Source organism: Clupea harengus, unplaced genomic scaffold (genome assembly GCF_900700415.2).
Source record: "Clupea harengus unplaced genomic scaffold, Ch_v2.0.2, whole genome shotgun sequence".
NCBI classification, from domain to species: Eukaryota; Metazoa; Chordata; class Actinopteri; order Clupeiformes; family Clupeidae; genus Clupea; species Clupea harengus.
The window spans coordinates 25704-49951 of NW_024879958.1; the positions used below are offsets into that span (position 1 = coordinate 25704).

The 24248-nt window shown below is 41.3% G+C and overlaps 1 protein-coding gene across 1 annotated transcript; it reads right to left on the minus strand.

Annotated features, from left to right (window-relative positions):
- Window positions 1-6807: 6807 nt before the first annotated feature.
- Window positions 6808-24199, minus strand: LOC122130924 (AP-1 complex subunit beta-1-like; the record flags this gene model as incomplete). Its single annotated transcript, XM_042705782.1, has 16 exons — window positions 6808-8123; window positions 9355-9509; window positions 11012-11098; window positions 11603-11687; window positions 12621-12750; window positions 12859-13004; window positions 13473-13610; window positions 14353-14382; window positions 14838-14939; window positions 17745-17765; window positions 18137-18341; window positions 19166-19425; window positions 20667-20765; window positions 21425-21590; window positions 22808-22923; window positions 24079-24199. Coding segments are annotated over 16 exons (1936 nt in total), but the record flags the coding sequence as incomplete, so codon positions are not given.
- Between the last annotated feature and the right edge of the window lie 49 nt (window positions 24200-24248).

The following is a 24248-nucleotide window of genomic DNA, read 5'->3' on the forward strand; positions in this document are numbered from 1 at the left end:
TGTATCTGAGTCTGTAGTGGCTGAAATGATTGAGTTATCTTCAGTTTTTCAAAAGCAACTCTTCACCGTAGCTGCACTTCTGTTCAAAAGTTTGGAAGATGAAAATGGGCTCCAGCTGCTTTTCATTAAGTCTGCGCCTCACAAAGTGTATTCTCTGTGATCCAAACACATCAACTTAGATTTGGCTGTCTGATATTCTTTTTTTTCCAGTCAGTTTCCCCCCAGTTCCTGTTTCCTTTGCCCATTTTGGTATTTTCCTTTCATTGGTCAGCCACGCGTATGGCTTAAAAAATAAAAAAAAAACTACTTAGAAAACCAGCATTCCAAAGCCTCTTTGCTGTTAAATTAGACCGGTGTTTTCTGAGTGAGCCTGCTATTTAATAAAGATGGCAGCTGTGGACCAGTGATGTCAATTGAAGTCAATGTACACATTCTGGTGTTTTTATCCACCTGCATAGTTGGCAACATGGCCTCCAGCCTCTCTTTCTATCCTGGTTAAAGCCAGTTGTCTTCTGTGAAGGATGTGGTACATACCTTTGTGAGATTCCTTCTGTTTCCTGGTCATTTCTTTCATGGAATAGCCATCATTTCTGAGGACAACTGTATGATGAGTTTCTGAAGAAAGTGCTTGCTTTCCAACAACTTTAGACCATAATCAAATCCATAAGTGCTGATGACCCAGATACTAAAAGATACATTTTATTGCTTTCTTACACAGCACAACAGTTTTCAGCCACACAGACTTAATTGCAAAAGGGTTTTCCACTATTGGGGGGTTACATAAAATACTTTAACATGGTTTATATTTGGTGCAGTAATACAGTAACACTGGAAATGTTGCCATGCAGCAAGGCGTAAAGAGAGAAGATATTGAATACAGAGTGTTTCTAACCTGGCCACCCCAGGCTACTACTAGCCAATGTCATTCCATACATCCATACAAATTACAGATGCACAAAATGACACAGGGTCAGACTGGGCACTGAAATTCGTACGACAAGGCGCCACCCAAACCTAACATAACATAATATAACATAACAAACCATGACGTACACTCTGCACAAGTACTATGAACATAATTTACACATAATAAACATATAATAACCTTACTAAATATACAAGATAAATATACAATACGGAGTGCTAAACATATAACAACCTATACATATAATACTAAATATACATTTAGCAGCCTATACATATATACATATAACATATAATACACATATAATAAACTATGCTAACCTATTTACCTATACTAACATACAACCCAGTGAGGGAGTTACAGGTAGTGCAATTTTCCTGATAAGGTATTACTGCTAGTGCAAACAGTAGGTTGGAAGTGACAGTATATGTAAGTGTAGTGCAAACAGTAATATGAAAGTGACAGTGCATGTAAGTGACGAGTGCAAAAGTGGCGGTGTAGTATCAATGTCCATTTAGCAGCCTGATGGCCCTGGGGTAAAAGCTGTTCTCCAGTCTGCGTGTACGAGACCGGATGCTACGGTACCGCCTTCCAGAAGGCAGCGGGGTAAAAAGTCTGAAGGCTGGGTGGTAGCAGTCCTTTAGGATCCTGCCAGCTTTCCTGAGGCATCGTGTGTGGTAGGTGTCCTGCAGGGCTGGGAGCTCCCTGCCGATGATGAAATTGCGAAATTGTCCTTTCCCATGATTGTTCTGATTATGTTCATTAACATCCAAACACAATGTCTTCATTTGAGCCACCAGTTTTTCTGTCTTAAATATGCTGCAAGATCAATTTAAGTGCCGTCACAATTATGATTCACACTGCACAGCAGTGTCTACCTAGATCACAGTCACAGTTTTAACACCGTACACAAATTCTAAACAAACCACTAGCTATTGTGGAGCCTCTCCCCTATTCTTGTCTTGGTCATCTGTTGAGCTGGTACAGTAAATCCCCTCGCATCTGCAGTCTGTGAGTTGATTACAGATGTATCAATCCAGGGTTATGAGTCGATTACAGAAATATCAATCCAGGGTTATGAGTTGATTACAGATGTATCAATCCAGGGTTATGAGTTGATTACAGATGTATCAATCCAGGGTTATGAGTTGATTACCAATCCAGGGTTATGAGTTGATCACATATGTATCAATCCAGGGTTATGAGTTGATTACAGATGTATCAATCCAGGGTTATGAGTTGATTACAGATGTATCAATCCAGGGTTATGAGTTGATTACAGATGTATCATTCCAGGGTTATGAGTTGATTATCAATCCAGGGTTATGAGTTGATTACCAATCCAGGGTTATGAGTTGATTACCAATCCAGGGTTATGAGTTGATTACAGATGTATCAATCCAGGGTTATGAGTTCATTACCAATCCAGGGTTATGAGTTGATCACATATGTATCAATCCAGGGTTATGAGTTGATTACAGATGTATCAATCCAGGGTTATGAGTTGATTACAGATGTATCAATCCAGGGTTATGAGTTGATCACCAATCCAGGGTTATGAGTTGATAACAGATGTATCAATCCAGGGTTATGAGTTGATTACAGATGTATCAATCCAGGGTTATGAGTTGATTACAGATGTATCAATCCAGGGTTATGAGTTGATTACAGATGTATCAATCCAGGGTTATGAGTTGATCACCAATCCAGGGTTATGAGTTGATAACAGATGTATCAATCCAGGGTTATGAGTTGATTACAGATGTATCAATCCAGGGTTATGAGTTGATCACCAATCCAGGGTTATGAGTTGATTACCAATCCAGGGTTATGAGTTGATCACAGATGTATCAATCCAGGGTTATGAGTTGATTACAGATGTATCAATCCAGGGTTATGAGTTGATTACAGATGTATCAATCCAGGGTTATGAGTTGATTACCAATCTAGGGTTATGAGTTGATCACCAATCCAGGGTTATGAGTTGATAACAGATGTATCAATCCAGGGTTATGAGTTGATTACCAATCCAGGGTTATGAGTTGATCACATATGTATCAATCCAGGGTTATGAGTTGATTACCAATCTAGGGTTATGAGTTGATTACCAATCCAGGGTTATGAGTTGATTACAGATGTATCAATCCAGGGTTATGAGTTGATTACAGATGTATCAATCCAGGGTTATGAGTTGATCACATATGTATCAATCCAGGGTTATGAGTTTCCCAAACCTGGGTATAACCCATGTTGACTAGCTTGGTCTGAATTGACTGAACATGGGTTAAGCCTTGGTCTTACTGTACGGTCGGACGGGTGCTTCAACGGAGACGCATCCCGATTCACTTTGAATGGGGTGACATCTTGCGTTGCTCAACTGAATTGTGGTTCCGTTGCTTGCGCCGAAAGTTAAGAAAAGTTCAACTTTTCGAGAGGCAACACATTCATCAGCCAATCAAATGGCATTAATGCAAATATGCGCCACTGACACAACCCTGTTCCAACCCTGGTCGCTGGTTTGAAAGAAGTCTTAGTGACAGTTGCATCAGTTAATGATGGCGTTTTCATGTTTGCAGCCCAAGGTAGCAAAGAGACACTGGGACAGATCTGGACCGCACTCATCATGACATCCGGGCCGAATCTGCCAAATGGATCGTTATAGATCAGACCAAGTGATAGGTGTATACAGTGGATAGAGTTGTGGAAACCACTTCCTTCCACTCAGTACTGTATCAGTTGTTTGTTACATTTGTAGCAAGAGCTATTACTCATGTACAAATAAACGGTGTATTAAATTCATGTCAGTGTATCTACTTTTATGTTAAGCTGATAAAAAGAATGAGTATTCCAACAACATTCCAAACTGCTGAAGCTGTGCCCACAACATTTTGAAATGTCCTACATTTGTATCCATCTTGAGAAAAATGCTAAACAAATCAGTTGTTTATAATGGAAATAAAGACTTGACTATTTTTAGAGATACATTTAAATGAATTTAGAAATCTGTTTATTATGGAATAGAAATAACCATATATATGGTACATCATTTTAAATAAGTGGCTCTTTTGATTAAGGGTAGGTCATCCTGTACAAAATAATTGAATGTTCCACATAGAAACAAAAGTCAGCTAACATGAATCGAATTAAATTACCTTACCTACACCTAACCTTATACAAGACAACATGCACATTTATTTTACTTTACACCCTGGGTATAAGCTACCAAAAAGACTACTGTAGAAAAAAGTGAAAAAATTCACTGTCAATGTGAGGAAAAAAAGTTAAGAATAGAATTAGAGTAATGTTCTGTAATGGTTAGGCTACTACTGAAAATAAATACTGTAATTCCTATATTCTGACGTGTTTTTACAGCTGTGTGTAAGAATAAACAGTGCAATTCTGTATATTTTACACAGTAACCACCAGTACATTTATTTAATTTGAGTTGCCTGTAAATAAATGTAATGCCACTATATTGCCACATTACCACTATGACTTATACATACAATCACATTGTTATAGTTAGTCTGAGTTAGTTTGAAAGGACTCAATTTCTCAGTTTCCGTACCTACATTGATTTTAGAGATAGCTCACTGTATGTTTATGTACACTTTTATTCGTGCCACATAAGAAAGGCGGTTTGAGAGGTAGAGGCGAAAGCAACAAAGTTAAGTTGTAAGTTGGTGCCATTTCTATTCTAGTCTTGGTGTATTTTGGAAATAGCTTCTATTTGAGCCATATGACCAGCTGGTTTGGTGAGGCCAGACTTTTAGTTGGATCGCACATTGGTTTAGGTGCTCGTGGCGGTTTCAGAGATTGGAAATGCCATAGCAAGTTGCTGTGTGTAGGCTATGTTTCTTTGCTTCAAGGTTTGATAATAATTGTGCTGATGGGGTGTGGGTGAAGGATGGGTGAAGGATGTGAGACTGTGATAAATGAAATAGCTGGTTTTGGAATTGATATGGCTTAGCCGAGAGAATATTGATCAGACCATGATGTTTTAAATTGGAATTGAAAACTGAAATAGTAAGCAACCGTTTGTTGGCACAGTGAGCTCATCAGGAACATGAGCAGCTAAGGGAAAAGTGTACACATGATTCAACTTTTGACCTTTGTGGGAGATATTTTGAGTGACATCTGCTTTGAACCCTAAGAGTGAGCATTAAATTCCAGAGCCAACCAGGACAATATCAACAGGGGCTGGAGACTCACCTGGCAACACATCTTCTTCACTCAGACACGACATGACGTCTCCACTAAGCGTGCACCAACCCAGTATCCAACCTCCTCTTTAACTCAGCCTTGCCCTGCATCAACCCAGTATCCAACCTCCTCTTTAACTCAGCCTTGCCCTGCATCAACCCAGTATCCAACCTCCTCTTTAACTCAGCCTTGCCCTGCATCAACCCAGTATCCAACCTCCTCTTTAACTCAGCCTTGCCCTGCATCAACCCAGTATCCAACCTCCTCTTTAACTCAGCCTTGCCCTGCATCAACCCAGTATCCAACCTCCTCTTTAACTCAGCCTTGCCCTGCATCAACCCAGTATCCAACCTCCTCTTTAACTCAGCCTTGCCCTGCATCAACCCAGTATCCAACCTCCTCTTTAACTCAGCCTTGCCCTGCATCAACCCAGTATCCAACCTCTTCTTTAACTCAGCCTTGCCCTGCACCAACCAACACGTGGAAAAGAAACGCTCACTCTGGGCAGCTCTCAGTGATTTGCATGACTCAGTGTCGCCCCCTGGGGAGTGGTCAGAGAGTTTGCACTAAAACACTGCCATAGATGGTTACACTAGTTGTCGAGCCATGCTGTTTTTTTGTACATTATAGAAATTAAACTTTATTTAATGTATCACTGTCAGGGAATTAATTCACCCTTTGTATAAGGACTGTATTTAAACCTCAGTTATTAAGACACACACAACCAAGAATAAAATCAAGTAACAGACATTTACTCTGGCCCAGAGGAGAGTAGTGGTTTCAGAACGCTGTCCCCACATACACTGCCCCTTGAGTAACTTGCCTGACCATTTATTAAGAAAATCTCACAGAACAAAGACAATGACACACCCATGGCTCTGTCTTCCCATGCCTGGTTCCAAAACACAAGAATGTTTACCTAAGACCCCCAAAAACCCTGACTATGGGTCTTAGACCAATAAATCAGTCTTAACCTAAACATTTCATGACCGTCTGAATTCCAAGCTTCTCTTCCCACAGTTTCAAACTTCCTTTCACAGAACAATGGAAAGAGCTTAGTCCTCCATTTAACTAACTAACTAATATCAAACTAAAACACATCATGATAATAATTAAAAAGAAACATTTCTTTCACAATCACTCAGTACACCATTCATGTCCAAATGAGTACCATTGGCTCATGTAGTATTGGTCCAAATGAAAAATGGACTTGGTGAAATGATTTGATGGTAATTCCCATAACTAAATGGGATTATAAACTACAGGACATTACTTTGGCAGCAATGCAGCCAGGCATACATTTTGTGACATTTCTACTCAACTTGTTTTCAACTCGGCAAATCTTCATGTTTCTTGGCAAGATGCAGAAACAGATCAAATACTGTCAATGGCAGAGCACAGGTCATGGATTATTTAGATTAGCACTAAAAATAACCATCTCCAAACATTGTGACTAACAGCTATTTATTTATTTATTCATTCATTCATTCATTCATTCATTCATGATATTGGAACAGAAAACATGGTGGCAGATTCAGTATCTGAAACTATCAACAAACTGCAAGATAAGCATTGAGGAAAGGCTGTGTGTGTGTTTGACTGCAACACTAGATTCTAAGGAAAGAGTTCTGGGAAGACCAAATAAGACGTTTTTCGTCTAACTGAAAACACAACTGAAATAGTCTTAATTTCATACTTTATTACACAAAACAGATCAAGAACAGACTGAAAATAATGGCCATTTCAGAGCACATAATCTATGGAGGATTTACACACAGCAACATAGTTGTTCGTTTTCATTCCTAAATTAAAATCCAAAAACTTCAAATCTTCCATCTTCTTTGAATTGAAGTAAAAGCAAAGACTAAGATGGAATCTCATTCTGCTGTGCATTTTGCATCTCATTTGACTGGTGTTCACCCAGTAATATATGACAGATTGGTCAGAGATATATTCTACTGGTGCACTGCTGCCCGACACCTACAGGGTCTCGTCTTTACAAAGATCAGGAATGGAAGTGGCCGCCCCCAGAAAGTCAAACTAATTCCCATACATTTGAGTAATATCATAATTCAGATATGAACATAAACTAAGGAATACAAAGTGGAATGATTGACAAGTAGTAGTAGGTGGAGAAGTCTATCCCAGGGTGAGAGCCTGACAGTGGCACACACACTTAAGAAACAAGAAGGAAGGACACACACACAAACACTTTGAGTTATATGATGGAGGTGCCAAATGGTCAACATAAGAAATCATGACTGTAGGAAGAGATTTACTAGTTATTAGTGTTTCTCAAAAAGGCCAAAAGGAAAACCGGTCCCTTTAAAACACAAAATCTAAAGGGGATTCACTACTATTGAAGTAGAGCTCAAGGCTCAAAGACAGAGACAGAGAGCCTAACACACTGAAGATGCTAGGACTGACGAAACATGCACATCAACTCCACAGGCTAAACAGAAGCGCGCGAGAGAGAGAGAGAGAGAGAGAGAGAGAGAGAGAGAGAGAGAGAGAGAGAGAGAGAGAGAGAGAGAGAGAGGAGAGAGAGAGAGGAGAACCCAAGTGTCTAAGTGGTGTTCCTTAAGAGGCCTATATGGGGTCCTAGATGGAGGAACAGACTGGTTATAGGTGTCCCAGCCCCAAAAAGGTAAACTTGGGCTAAACAAGGAAACACATGGGTCACACACTCGTTTTTAATTGTTGTGGAGGACAGGACAACTGAATGTCAAACTAACAGATCATGGTCAGAAAAAGGGTATTATTTCTAAAATCATAAGAAGAACCTGATTTAAGGTGATGAAGAGATTAAAAGGAGTTTGAGGAGCTGGAGTCAAGTGCACCAGAAAGGGGGACATGTATGCAGGGATTGGCCCGCCAGTGATTTGTCTGTACATGCTGAGTGGTGAGGGGGACCTCTGGATCAGTTCTTCAGCACCATCTCATAACACTGGTGCACCAGCTGCGAGACCTCGGCGGCTCTGCATTTCACTGAGAGCTAGAACAGAGAACAGACACAATAGTCAAGGTTATGGGCTAGCGAAAAAATGGAGTTGAGGTACATATATTAGGTAGCTGTTTTTACTTTTTCTGTTTATTTATTAATGGCAATTTTAGCAAATATAACAAAAAGATATTTTATTTAGGGTTCCAACTTTAATTGTCCATGGACTGGCTAAAACCAAATCCTGTCAGACTGCAAGAGGTGTGTTGATCTCCCGTTCACATGAGCATGCACAACCAAAATGATTTTGAGGATCTTTTAAACACTGCCTGCAAAGACATACCATTCAAATACGTTGCTTCATATTGTATTATATTCAATATTCAACCAGGCCCACAATATTTCTTGAGGAAATGAACACTGTAGTACACAAACATCATACCGGATATTTAAGAATGAATTCAACATTTGAATTGAAATGAAAATAGAGACACAGCAGGCTGTTAATGAGGCCCTTAATCTGTAGTCGGTTTCCCCTTACCATATACCGTATTTTACGGACTATAAGCCGCTACTTTTTTCCCACGCTTTGAACCTCGCGGCTTAAACAACGATGCGGCTAATTTATGGATTATGATACCTGTGACTGTATACGGTGGCTTTGTGTTTACGGTGGCTTTGTGGAGCTAGGATGCTAGCATGGATGCAGCCGCATGGATGCTTAGCTCCACGCGATTTCTCAGTATCTCTCAATAACTTAACTAATGTCAAAATAACCACAGTCTACCAGCGTAGACAGAACACAACTCAAAACACTTTAGAAAATAAAATAAAAGTTTACAACAATACAAATCCAGTCTTCAAGTTCTTTAGCGCACTGGTTTCAAACTAGCGTCTGTCTTCAATCTAACGTTCTAGCTTCTGATTGACTCTTGCGACTGTGCGCTCTTAAAGCAACAGTGCACTAATCTAACTGGCAAAACTAACTATTGTATTAGTTTTGATATTCATTTTAGCCTGTGTAAAGTTAATTTGTTTCAATGTTGCGGTAGGCACCTGCGGCTTATAGACATGTGCGGCTTATTTATGTTAAAAATAATTATTTTTTAAAAATTCAGTGCGTGAGGCTTATATTCAGGTGCGCTCAATAGTCCGGAAATTACGGTAGGTGGGATTACCAGTCTGTTAATGAGGCCCTTAATCTGTAGTCGGTTTCCCCTTACCATATAGGTGGGATTACCAGTCTGTTAATGAGGCCCTTAATCTGTAGTCGGTTTCCCCTTACCATATAGGTGGGATTACCAGTCTGCACCCTGAGCTCCACCAGAACCCAGATCCCATTGGTGAGCTTGATGGACTGGTAGAGCATGTCCTGTCCGTCCACGGTGCGTTTGGCTATGGTGAAGATGTTGCTGCTCTGGAGGCGAGCGCTAGCAGCATCTGATTCAAACGGAAGAAAAACAACACCATTCATTAGCAGCCAAAGGACTCTTAATCATTCTGACTGTTTAAGCTCGAAGTGAGGTGCCTAGGTGCCCAGACCTTTGCATATGCCACTATAGAATTCAGTTCTATGTGATGAATTATTCAAAGAGTACCGGAAGGTTCTGAAACCCCAATATCAGTTACTCAGTCCAATCTATTGTTGCATGCAAAAGCGCTGTCTATGTACGGTGAACAGAAAGGTGATATAAAGTAATCCCCAACTACCACTGAACACTGTGAGGGTGAGGTTTGATTGGCTGTAGAAATCTTTCCTCGGATGTTCACCATTAAATCGGACAAAACTCTAACCTTCGGCAGTCCTCGTGGTTTTTGATGCTTCCATTCCAAAGATATTAAGCCTTAAGAATTAAGCCTTTTGTACACAACTGTGTACGGTCCTGTCTTTTGTATCCCAACATGAATGAATGCTGCTCAATGCCTGACATGTCTTTGTTCTATCTCTAATTCTTCATATACGAGACACGCACAGATGCTGTTCATTAGAGAATGACTCATTTCCAAGCGCATTCTTTTGTTCATTGTTGTGTTTGATTTGCTTTGAGTCGTTTCCGTCTCTATTACTAGCATGTTGTGAACCCCACTGTGAAAGCCTAATGTGTTTGTTAACACCACTGTGAAAGCCTAATGTGTTTGTGAACACCACTGTGAAAGCCTAATGTGTTTGTGAACACCACTGTGAAAGCCTAATGTGTTTGTGAACACCACTGTGAAAGCCTAATGTGTTTGTGAACACCACTGTGAAAGCCTAATGTGTTTGTGAACACCACTGTGAAAGCCTAATGTGTTTGTGAACACCACTGTGAAAGCCTAATGTGTTTGTGAACACCACTGTGAAAGCCTAATGTGTTTGTGAACACCACTGTGAAAGCCTAATGTGTTTGTTACCCATGTTGTTAACATCACTGTGAAAGCCTAATGTGTTTGTGAACACCACTGTGAAAGCCTAATGTGTTTGTGAACACCACTGTGAAAGCCTAATGTGTTTGTTACCCATGTTGCTGATGTCATACTTAAACCTGCACACACTAATCTACTAGAACCTGTGTACGAGGGGTAGTATGAGAAGAGGGGACTGTAGGTCCACAGCGACTCAACTATTTCACTGGATTTCTTATTCTTTCTCTTTTTCCCCCACTCTACAAAAATGACCTAATGAAGCCTTGTCTCTAATCTATTTGAGCTTATCTATCTTATAAGCCTTATCAATCTATTTGATTAACTTGCTATGCTCTAATGGGTTAGTGCTGCTTCAGAGATGACTCAAAAACTCAAGCCAGTTATTAGTCTGTGTCCAAAAGAAATAAGTATGAAGTAGACTTAGTACTCTTCCAGAGCTGGGGAGTCTTTATGTTAGTCAACTTGAAGTGAAGCACGTTTGATTCCTTTAAAGAGGGATGCACAGTAACATCACACAGGGTCTAGTTCTGATTGCTAACCTGAGTTGAGGTGGCAGTCTTTGATCTGGTACTGAGCCTCACTGTCATTGGGAATGTCCTTCCATGTTGCCAGGAACACCTGACGCTCTGTTTGAAATAGAAGATACATGAGGCAATGAAAGCAGAGAGAGAGAGAGAGAGAGAGAGAGAGAGAGAGAGAGACTTACATTACAAGAATGGTTACTGGGGCATGACACCTTCCTCATAAGTTTAAATATTAAAATATTTTTGCCCCTAGACAAGCTGATTTTGGTTGATCATCCCAGCAATGCTCATCCACACTACCTACTGATACAAGACGGGCCATAAAAACGTAACATAAATAACGTTTACATGTTGTTCCTATAAGGCAATTCTTTGGAACATGTAACAGATATAATATATTGATATAATATATATACTGTATATGTAATATATTTTTGCCACTGGTGGATCTTGCCGCAACTCGAACTATTTTGGTGTCATTCTTGAGGCTATCCCAGAGAACACATTCTTTGTTGACCTTCTTTTTCAGAAGATATCTTACAAGACAACTTGAGAGTTCCATCAGAGCATGTGAGGCTCCAGACTAACGTCTCTAATGTGTCTCACCCATCTTCCCATCCTCCACAAACAGGATGCTGATGGGGTACTGGCAGCTGAAGTAGAAGACATCAATGTTGTTCTTCACAGCCACCTGCCAGGAGAGGGAAGAGAGGCACATTAACTTCAAGCTTCAGCACTTTAATCCCTTTCAACTTGTTTCACATTAACTTCAAGCTTCAGCACTTCAACCCCTTTCAACTTGTTTCACATTAACTTCAAGCTTCAGCACTTTAATCCCTTTCAACTTGTTTCACATTAACTTCAAGCTTCAGCACTTCAATCCCTTTCAACTTGTTTCACATTAACTTCAAGCTTCAGCACTTCAATCCCTTTCAACTTGTTTCACATTAACTTCAAGCTTCAGCACTTCAATCCCTTTCAACTTGTTTCACATTAACTTCAAGCTTCAGCACTTCAATCCCTTTCAACTTGTTTCACATTAACTTCAAGCTTCAGCACTTCAATCCCTTTCAACTTGTTTCACATTAACTTCAAGCTTCAGCACTTCAATCCCTTTCAACTTCTTTCACATTAACTTCAAGCTTAAGCCCTTCAATCCCTTTCAACTTGTTTCACATTAACTTCAAGCTTCAGCACTTCAATCCCTTTCAACTTGTTTCACATTAACTTCAAGCTTCAGCACTTCAATCCCTTTCAACTTGTTTCTCGCTTAAAAAAAGTAATGCATAATCTATATTACAACTGTTGTCTGTGTGTCCTTACACACAAAAAGCAAGAATACATTTTGATCACATACTTTGGCGCACTGTGCCATCAAGTGATGCTAATCTTTGTCAGATGAGTCCGAGAGGTCACAAGTGGTTATTTCTAAGTTGTAAACTTAAGACCACACTCATTGACAGAAACAAGTGGTTATTTCTAAGTTGTAAACTTAAGACCACACTCATTGACAGAAACGCTACCACTGAATACTCCTGGTTGAGTTTATGGCCACAGCTGATATCCAGGATGTACTGCTACTGTTTAATGTGTCAATGTCACTGTAAGGTTTCTGAAAATGTACCTGCAAGTTGTTGAGGGGCTCCATCTTCATGACAGGCCCGACTGTACTGAGCGGAAGGCCCATCTCAGTGGTCTGGTTTGGGTTCAGGGGCGCCACCACCTGCAGAGGCCCAGCAGGGGCGAGTCCAAAACTAGGGCAGAGCAAAAGAACATGGAACAGAAGACAAACACAACTAATGCAAGCAGTTACATCGGGACAGTATAATGGGGATACAACAACCCCATGTGACATGCAATACCTGTTCCGGTTAAACTGGACAGCAAAATCAGACATGACACTCATGGCCTTGTTGGTGAGGGAGAGCTCCATGTGAAGGACGCCAGCGCGGCGGGCAAACGTGCCCGAGATCTCAAGCCCCTTGGCCTTCATGGCAGGCAGCCATATCTAAAGGATGAAAGATATTCAACCTCAGGTGACATTTGCACTTTAAATGGCATTTTACTTTAAATCCAACCACAAAGAATCTATGATCAAACTAAAAACGAACAGAAACTCACCCATAACTACAGACAGAAAACAAATGCATTCATATTCATGTGTGCAATCATGGCTATGCCAAACTAATAGTCTGAATATACATACAACATCTACAGGCTAATTTGTCCCTGGATGCCATTTTGAAAAAAGACAAGAGGACTTGTGTTCTCTCCTCCCCCCCATGGTTCTCAACTGGGGAGGTGCAGTTCATCATACTAGACATTCCATTCGATTCGATTCGATTCGATTCGATTCTTATTTTGTGTGAACCCACCTACAACCCAAGGCAGTTTCATACTATATACTGAAGATGCCTTAAAACATAAGATAAGACTTTTTGAATTAGTTTGTCTGAACACATTTGAAAGGACTCACAGTTTTTGGAACCACATAAGCTCCTGTGGGCATGCCAACACCCCCTCCCAAGTCAAAGAGATCATCCAGTCCGCTGCTCACAGGAGCACTGAGAGATGCTGGCAGTCCAACTGGTGCTGAGGCCAAACCAGTACCCATCTGTAGTGGGGAGAGACAGAGTGATCTTCTCTTTACATTCACATCAATACAGGGAGAACCAAGAAAGTCCAAAAGCATACCAGCAGTCTATCTCCAAATATGCAAGTTGTTTCTGAAACGTTCGCAAAAGCTCCATACTTCCGGACACATGTCCCTAGGCAGTAGGCACCATGTGACCGTATAAACCCACTGCCACTACACAACCTATGTGGTGGACATATAAAAGTAGTCAGTGCTTCTCTGCTTGTACAGGCTAGGGCATCATACCATTATGATGGTATCCTTCAGCTTCAAATGATCTGGGCATGAACTTCAGGTCATATTCCAACAACCTCCTTTTAGAATCTGAGTAGGTGGACTACAACACGCACGGCTAAACCACCCGGCCCCGTCCCCATGCTTTAAGCCACTGCTGTTCAATGTTGGCATGACCTTTTGCTTTTGTCAACCTGGTAGAAGGAGACGCCACTACCTGTGATGACTTACTATAAATCATACTTGGTGTTTTTATTAGGATGGATGTGTGGTCTCTCATTCATTTGGTTACTCTTAAATTATGCATTACACAGCGTCATTAGATTGACACAAAAATACAGTATTTACTTTCTCATGAATTCACAAAGGTGACTAAACAAATCATGAGCCAAATTATTATTCCAAGTCAAGGATGAAATCGGTGGATGAAATCAGTGGATGAAATCAGTGGATGAAATCAGTGGATGAAATGGAATGTGAAACTCACCGCAGGACTTCCAGCGATATCTCCCGCAAGCTGTCACAAATAAGACAAATATGCAAATCAGTTAGTCTATTCACAGTTAACCTCACCATTCACCATACAGTTGAATAGAACACGACAGGGAGAATGACAGAGGGAGGGTAGAATGATCCCATCAGAAAGGAGAACGTTGGGTTTGGAAACACACCTGTGCACATCTACACTTGTACATCAGGATCATGTCCACAAGGGTCTGTTTGTGCACATGACTACGAGGGAGGGAGCACAGTCTGAATAGAGAACTGGAACTACAGCTACAGGTGTTAGGAGTGGGAGGGGGGTGGGACATCTGAGGAGGACTTTTTGCTACTCTTAAAGAGTTGAACTCTTCCTACAGCGCAAACTTAGTTCAAAGGCACTATGAGAGCAAACGATTGACATGGTGGGATGATTGTAAAAAAAAATGGATCATGACATTCATGTCAAAAGTGAGTGTCCTAACAGACCACCTTCACTTGAGTTTGAACCTTGACCTCTCCACAGACCTCAGGGTGACTATACTCTGAGGGGGACTGCGGTGACTGACACTCCGCCCGCGGTGGAACGGGAGGCTGATGATGGGATGAAAAAAAGCACAATATTTACACAATGTGTAAGAGACAATTATTCTCTACTAGACTAGTCAGAAATTGCAATGATCGCAACTACAAAATTGCAACTACTTATTCTCTTCTAGACTAGTCAGAAATTGTAATGATCGTTATGATCAGGATTAGGGTGGCACGCTATTGAAAAAAAATCTACAATATGACTTAAGTTATAAAAACCTATAATAATCGAAAATTTCAAGTGTATGGGTAAACCTTATATTTGTTTAAATTAAACAATACACAATATTCTGTTTACTGTGTACTTCTGTTTTTTTAAGTATTTTAAATGTACTGCCCACAAAATGGCATTGTCATCTAATTTCACATTGACCTTGTAGATTCACACAGGTGTCTGCTGGATAAACCAATATCCTAAATCTAGATTTGGTCAAGATTTTGGGACTCATTCATTGACAGCTCCTTTCAGAACACTTTGGAGCATTTAGAGAAAAATAATGTCTTTGCATTTGGGTCATTCCTTGCCAACTCACCTAGATCCGAACCCTAATCTTCACTGGTCATTCCATGCCAACTCACCTAGATCCTAATCTTCACTGGTCATTCTATGCCAACTCACCTAGATCCTAACCCTAATCTTCACTGGTCATTCCTTGCCAACTCACCTAGATCCTAATCTTCACTGGTCATTCCATGCCAACTCACCTAGATCCTAATCTTCACTGGTCATTCCATGCCAACACACCTAGATCCTAATCTTCACTGGTCATTCCATGCCAACTCACCTAGATCCTAATCTTCACTGGTCATTCCATGCCAACACACCTAGATCCTAATCTTCACTGGTCATTCCATGCCAACTCACCTAGATCCTAATCTTCACTGGTCATTCTATGCCAACTCACCTAGATCCTAACCCTAATCTTCACTGGTCATTCCATGCCAACTCACCTAGATCCTAATCTTCACTGGTCATTCCATGCCAACTCACCTAGATCCGAACCCTAATCTTCACTGGTCATTCCATGCCAACTCACCTAGATCCTAACCCTAATCTTCACTGGTCATTCCTTGCCAACTCACCTAGATCCTAATCTTCACTGGTCATTCCATGCCAACACACCTAGATCCTAATCTTCACTGGTCATTCCATGCCAACTCACCTAGATCCTAATCTTCACTGGTCATTCCATGCCAACTCACCTAGATCCGAACCCTAATCTTCACTGGTCATTCCATGCCAACTCACCTAGATCCTAACCCTAATCTTCACTGGTCATTCCTTGCCAACTCACCTAGATCCTAATCTTCACTGGTCATTCCATGCCAACACACCTAGATCCTAATCTTCACTGGTCATTCCATGCCAACTCACCTAGATCCTAATCTTCACTGGTCATTCCATGCCAACTCACCTAGATCCGAACCCTAATCTTCACTGGTCATTCCATGCCAACTCCCCTAGATCCTAATCTTCACTGGTCATTCCATGCTAACTCCCCTAGATCCTAATCTTCACTGGTCATTCCTTGCCAACTCACCTAGATCCTAATCTTCACTGGTCATTCCATGCCAACTCACCTAGATCCTAATCTTCACTGGTCATTCCATGCCAACTCACCTAGATCCTAATCTTCACTGGTCATTCCATGCCAACTCACCTAGATCCTAATCTTCACTGGTCATTCCATGCCAACTCACCTAGATCCTAACCCTAGTTTTCACTGGTCATTCCATGGAAACCCCCCCCCCCCCTAGATATAAACAGATATAAAAAATGTTATTGATGTTTATGTCAACTCCCAATCTATTGACTGACAACTGACTGATTGACCTGACTGTTATAATACCTAGGTTAGGTGGTTGGATACGAGTCCTTGCATGTTATAGTGAGAGCTTTGGTGATTGAGGGAAGTCCCCAAACAATAGCACAAGGAATTTAACATCTTTTCCTGTGTAGAAATTAAATGACAATTTAGGATTTTTCACGCTCTCTTCTATGCAGATCACTTCCAAGTTGTGAGATACTTTTAGGCTGTCTTGCATGCACAGATTCACCCAGATCTGGGCTACCGCTATTAGTTAGTGTATTCTGAGGGATAGTTTCGATCATTGTCCTGTTGCAAAAGCCAACCTCTTTCAGCCTTTAGTTTCTTGACTGACTGCATGCCATGTATATAAAGAATGTGTGCCAGGGAGTCATCTTTAAAAATGTGTAAGAAAAAATATTAATATGACCGTTTGCACAGCTATGTGAATAAAATGGGCAAATATAACTAAATGTTTCTTTGAAAATCCACGGTATGACCTGGGAGGCTCTAGGTGAGTTGGTATGGAATGACCTGTTACATATTGCAGCCCTAGTCAAAACAAATTATTTACTAGTGATAGCAAAATGGTTAGACAAGTTGTGTGTGCAAAATATAGACTTTTCAGTTTTAAACTGTTCTTTGTGGTTTAAAAGGAGACCGTTTAAGAAACATCTGCCAGAGTAGAAGAAATGGCTAGCCTAGTTACTCAGCTAAAGAGCTCCCACATCCATCAGATCAGGTTTCTAGTGAGTCAGCTAAAGAGCTCCCACATCCATCAGATCAGGTTTCTAGTGACTCAGCTAAAGAGCTCCCACATCCATCAGATCAGGTTTCTAGTGACTCAGCTAAAGAGCTCCCACATCCATCAGATCAGGTTTCTAGTGACTCAGCTAAAGAGCTCCCACATCCATCAGATCAGGTTTCTAGTGACTCAGCTAAAGAGCTCCCACATCCATGAGATCAGGTTTCTAGGCTCTTTTCTCTCGTCAGTAATTACCGTTTCTGATTCGTCCCCCATCTACAGATACGGAATGCACAAGAAAAGAAGAGAAGAAAGATCAAGCTGAAAACAAGTCAACGAGAGTGGAAGAGCAGAGTGAGAGGCTTCATTAGGAGAAACACACTGAAGTCATGCTCCGAGACATCGGGGCGGAGCAGAGCAGAGGAGTCAGCCTCTGGAGAACACTAAAGCCCCATCTACCTCTATGGTAGAATCTCATTCATCTGGGAGTGAACATGAGCTTTACTTGGGTGTATCCAAAGGTTGAAATGTAAACTGCCATCACGTGACATCTTGTGCAGGTTGATTCGGATTTTAATCAATCTTCTGATTTTTATTGATTGATTTTTGTTAGTTCAACAACCATCAAAAGTTGAAACATGGCATACCAGGCTGTCGAGGCCACCTCCGAGGAGATCCATGGCACCCATCTGCAAGGACGGGGCCACAGAGGGACCAGAAGAGGTGGGCGGGGCCAGATCCAGATTGAGCAAGTCGCCCAGCAAGTCCCCTTGGGAGGGGATGACCGCCGGAGGAGTGTCGGCCACGGCTCCAGCTGACTGACCAACATCTGGGCTCTCAGAACTCTCCCCTCTGGCAGGCAAACACAAACACAAGAACATCACAGCAGAACGCTTTCAGAAAGTGAGCTACAGAATGAACATCACAGCAGAACGCTTTCAGAAAGTGAGCTACAGAATGAACATCACAGCAGAACGCTTTCAGAAAGTGAGCTACAGAATGCTCCCCGCTCCACCGCTGACAACCTCAGATCCTCTGCAGGAAGACAACACAGAAGTCTACAGAACAGAAGATCCAGTAGTTGGAGCAGAAATACAGAAAGCACACAGTTCCCTGATGAAGGAAAGCACATATTGTATATATCATTTATAGAATCAGTTTTCTACATAGAGCTATCAAAGTTCAGAATATTTTACAATAAATATAGCTTTGAAGGACACAACTAAGGTCTGGATTTCCTTAAACAAAAGAAAAAGTGACAGTTGCTTTGAGCTGGAGAGAATGCAAAGAGTTGCAAAGATCATTACTCATTTCTATAAGAAAGTTTCATGTTTTGATCTCTCTGTAAAAAAACACTATAATAAGACACTGAAGTGACATTATACATTATATAAAGATACATTATAAATCAGTTAGGTCATTTCTGATTGGACGAGAGGCATCCTGGCAGTCTCACTCCTGTCATATTCCTTAAACAGCCTCCAAACAGGCTTTTACCAGGACCTCGAAAACAGTTAACACTTAGTGGAAAAGATCAACAATATGTGTGTGTGTGTGCGCGTGTGTATTTAAACATGTGTGAAATGAATATTGAGTGACTCACGAGCCAGTACGAGCAGGGAGCCTTCTGTGTGTGTACTTAAACATGTGTGAAATGAATATATTGAGTGACTCACGATCCAGTACGAGCCGGAAGCCTTCTGTGTTGCACCCCTCGGCTGCCCTCCACAAAGGCACTGGGCGGTTTGTGGTAGACAGAAGCCAGAGTTCCGATGCAGCAGATGAGCTCCTCGAGCAGGGTGGGCTCGATCAGATCCGTCTCCTCTGAGATCAGAGGCTTTTCTGCAAGCACAACCTCCTTGGCTGCCACGGGGTCCGTGGAGAGGAGGCGCCAGTAGATGTACCCGCGATCACGCAGGTCAGGGTTGTCAGAGTCCTACAAACAAAAGAAAGAAGAAAGGGAGCAAACGTGGAAACAGTGGATGAGGAAATGTCAGAACTGAACAGTAGTTGAATAGTTGTAACCCTGAAGTCTAGGACTGTTTGACAGAACTCATACAAGATCAATAGCCTGCTTGCATGAACTGGCGTTTTATAGAACGGATAAAATATTGACATTTTTGTCAACACTTCTCAAAAGGCTTAGAACACCCTGACTTCACGCCACTGGTATCTTCATATTTCTCAACGCACAACGTACGAGGACTAAATGATTTCACCCCAATTTAGATCAAACTACGCTTGACGGCATGCTTGTTAGCACAGTGTGACCCACTGCACCTTGGGTATATGATAATTCTGCCTTGAGACAAGCTGTCAAACCATGTATTTTGCAGAGAGGTTTCTGCAGGATGCACTAATGCACTCCTGTGACATGTTCCTGAAGTTGCACAAGATGGAGAAGTCATTGCATATCTGCTTTGGTGCATTCAATTGTGTGTTGAGTTGTGAAATAATGGAATCAAGGGCAACATAAAATATCTTGTATAAAATTGTATAAATATCTTCAGGACTTCATCTGCTTCATCGAAAAAACGCTTCCTCTTTCACTTCCTGCAGCCTAGCTTCGACTCTATGCCTATAGCCTTGGTTACAAGACCCTGCCATGAATTAAGAAAATTAGTTTTAATTGGTTAACTGACATGAGACATTAACTATGACTGCCATGAATTATTGTTCTAATTTAATCAGTATACTAGACATCTTTGCTGGCAGTGCAGAGTATTTCACACATCTGGCAGAGGTTCACGCTCAGTATTCTGTATTTCACACATCTGGCAGAGGTTCACGCTCAGTATTCTGTATTTCACACATCTGGCAGAGGTTCACGCTCAGTATTCTGTATTTCACACATCTGGCAGAGGTTCACGCTCAGTATTCTGTTGCATGCAGTTTCATGTGGGAATGCAAGACACATAGAACATTTCTTCCACTAAGTGGAATGGTAATTCGCTAGCTATTCTGGATTGATTTCCTATGTGTAAGTGATATCTGTAGGGGGGAATGACTCACCTGAGTGGATTGATTTCCTATGTGTAAGTGATATCTGTAGGGGGGAATGACTCACCTGAGTGGATTGATTTCCTATGTGTAAGTGATATCTGTAGGGGGGAATGACTCACCTGAGTGGATTGATTTCATATGTGTAAGTGACATCTGTAGGGGGGAATGACTCACCTGAGTGGCCAGGCTGAGCACCTGCTGTACAAGTTCCTGAGTCTCAGTGGGCTTCTTCAGGAAGAGTTTCACGATGGCTGTCAGGAGCTGCAGTTGCACCTGTAACACACAGACAGCAGGGCAATTATAGTCTCATACAAACACCAGGGCTTAACTGCAACACTTTTACACTGTGATACTTTAAATGCAGACCATAGCGCACATATTTTGTATTTTTTACTTCCATTTATTATTGTACCAACAAAGCTGAATGAGTGGCTTGAAATAAACAAAACTAAAAGGCTATCAAACCAACCATCATATAAAATCCAACAAGTCTGAAAACTAGGTGAGATCTAGCAAGGTTATTGGTAATGGTTAACTAACTGACAAATAAAACCATGATTTCATATATACATAAAATTTCAATTTGACACTCGTTGCCCGCAGATGAAATACACAAATAATGTATTGAATGAGCAGTGTGTTGGTTGCAGTGTTGAGTGTATAATGCGTGTTGGTTGCAGTGTTGAGTGTATAATGTGTGTTGGTTGCAGTGTTGAGTGTATAATGTGTGTTGGTTGCAGTGTTGAGTGTATAATGTGTGTTGGTTGCAGTGTTGAGTGTATAATGTGTGTTGGTTGCAGTGTTAAGTGTATAATGTGTGTTGGTTGCAGTGTTGAGTGTATAATGTGTGTTGGTTGCAGTGTTAAGTGTATAATGTGTGTTGGTTGCAGTGTTGAGTGTATAATGCGTGTTGGTTGCAGTGTTGAGTGTACCTGAGTGCTCTCGTCGTGGAAGCCCTCCAGGAAGCTCTCCAGCAGCTCGTCTGCATTATCGATGCGCTCAGCGTACTCGCCCACAATCCAGATCATGGCCGCGCGCGCCTCGGGTTCATCCAGAGAGTCCAGGTTCTCACACAGTGTGGCAATAACACTCTCATATCTGATCACAAAACACACATACATAAATACTGGTTACAAATGAATGGAGCTGAGTAGGTGTCATTTAAAAGTGGCATTATGCAGTAATTGTACATCAGGATTAGGGTTATGATGAGCAGTTTTACCTTAAAATAACAGCTTAAAAAAAAATTGGGGCGCTACAATGACTTTTAATATGGAGAATCGCCTCTGAGCCATTGCCATACCAGGGTCCATAGGCATATAACTGCTAAAAGTAGGTTTGCCTGAAGCCGCCCGTTTTCTACTGTCTGCCGAACTAGTAAGTAGCTTATTTGCCGTCTTGCTTTGTCTTGTGTGTTGCACTTGCTTGATGTTTGACTGTGTTAGGACAGTTGTTGACTAACTAGTTTGTCATAATGTCAGTCAGCACATTTCAAGAGATTTCGTTAGTTTTAGCCGCTAGCATAGCGTTAGCGATTAGCAATTGTTCCGTTATGCTACTTTAACATAAACAAATCTCTCAACATCTCTCAATATTTCATGAGTTTCATTGGTGAAGCATTGGAAGTACAGAGAGTACCAACATGTTCCATTGTGCTCTTTAGCCCAGGCGTAGCGTAGGCTAACTGCGCTAACTAAAAAAAGTCATTTCAGACAAATATTTTCCATGGACAGGGCTTTGGCCAGAACAACCGTCTGTTTAAAACTAGTGACAGCAGTTTGGCCACAAATCCATTTCAGGGATCACAATGTTGATACTACATCTGCAAATGAACAGAACAGAAGTGTGGCAAGCATACCCAATCAAAACATCTGGAGAATTAAGAGCAACTAGTTCCAGATGCCACATCACACAGGATGCGCGGGGACAGTGTGGGGACAGTGAGACTGATGCAACTCAAAGCAACACTATACAGCAGTCTGATTTTTATAGGAAACTAGTTTTGGTATTATCACCTTTCACCTCATTTAATGTGCTTGTGTGTAATACGTGTCTGCTATTGGATCACTATTTGTTTCACGATCATATGTGGAGTGTCTTGTGCTGCAAAGTTTAACAGAGTTTTACCAAAAAGAAATTCAACTGGCCTTGGTTGTGTGGCTAATCAATCAATCAATCTATCTATCTATAGATCGCCAAATAGTCATCACGTGAGCACGCTTTAATGGAAGACAACTAGGCTGTTGGTGGTGTGTGTAAGGTATGTCCTTCCTGCCGTGTTCATACCTGTGACGTATGAATCCAAAAGGACTTACTTGTTAGGATACTTGCGGAAGATATCCTTAATGACCACAATGGCCTCTTGTACCACATAGTTGACCTTGGTTTGGATGAGGTCCAACAGAGTGCTGACGCAACGCTCTGCTGATTGCTGCCGAGAGGAGAGAAGAGGAGGAGAGAATGTGTGAAGACAAGGCAGGAGAGACCTCACTAGGAAAGGGATTCCATGCATGATACTACTACTGAAAAAAGTCTGAAATCACCCCAAAGAAGATATTTGTATTCATGAAGGTGGTAGCTTTACATATAAACCAATGAATAAAGCATTATGCCTAATATGCTGTTGGCCCTTTACATGCAACCAACACGGCTGAACCTGCTGAGACAGCAGATTCCCTGTGAGCAACAGATCCTTTATGTTACGGACACTACGAGGTGGAGCCACCATGGATGGTACTGGGCCTGACACCACTTCACACAGATAACCGCTCGGACGGAGATATGAGGGTTTGGGGGCCCGAGCAACAGGTCCAGCTCTGTGTCTTCTTCAAACCAATGCCCATCAATGTGCTTGATAAGGCTCATTGCTCTGTAGTGTTTTTTCTAAATGTAAAAATGTAATAATGATGACATTACAATGATTGCAAAAGACTATTACAGGTCCTTAGTTGGTTACGTTGTCCATCTAACAGTCATTCTGTTGATTTGATCAGATACAACTTAACTCATCCCCTGGAATAAATACAGTGCCTTTAATAAGTATTCATCCCTCTTGCAGGTTATCACCATTGTTTTATTGTATCATGGTTGATTTAGTTAGGCTTTTTTGTCTCTTTGATTGTCTATATTAATTAAAAATATAAAACACAAAACAACTGATTGCATAAGTCTTCACGGCCTTTCAGGTAACGCATCTATCACTGGTGCAGCCAATTGGTTTGAGTAGTCATGCGATTAGTTCAATGGAAATCACCAGCTGTATGGAAGCCCATCAGCCAGAGGTTTCATGGAATCAAGACTTGGTATTGCCAATGGGTATTAGGTTAGAGAACTCAACATCTGCCCGATTTAACACGACTTCTGATACAAAACACGCCCACTTCCGGCCTTCTATCCGAATACACATACAGAGAGATTGTGATGGTTGAATAGATACAGAGAATGACGTTGTTGTGCACCTGCAATGTTACCATGTCATTTATACAATGTTCAAGGAGTTCTGTGACATTCTGAAAGGTGTTCAAGCGTTTCATCTTCTATACTCATATTCCCTGTAGGGTGTTCAGACAATGTGTTTCACAATTACCTCGACTTTAATGGCACAGCGGCCAATTGCTCTCACTGCCTTCCGCACAAAGTCCACATCGACCTCTGTAGCATACTCCTTTAGCTCAGCCAGAACCTGTCCATAAAACAAACAGAAAATACTATAAATTCAACTGATAGATACAAAGCAGCATAAATGAATTATGAACA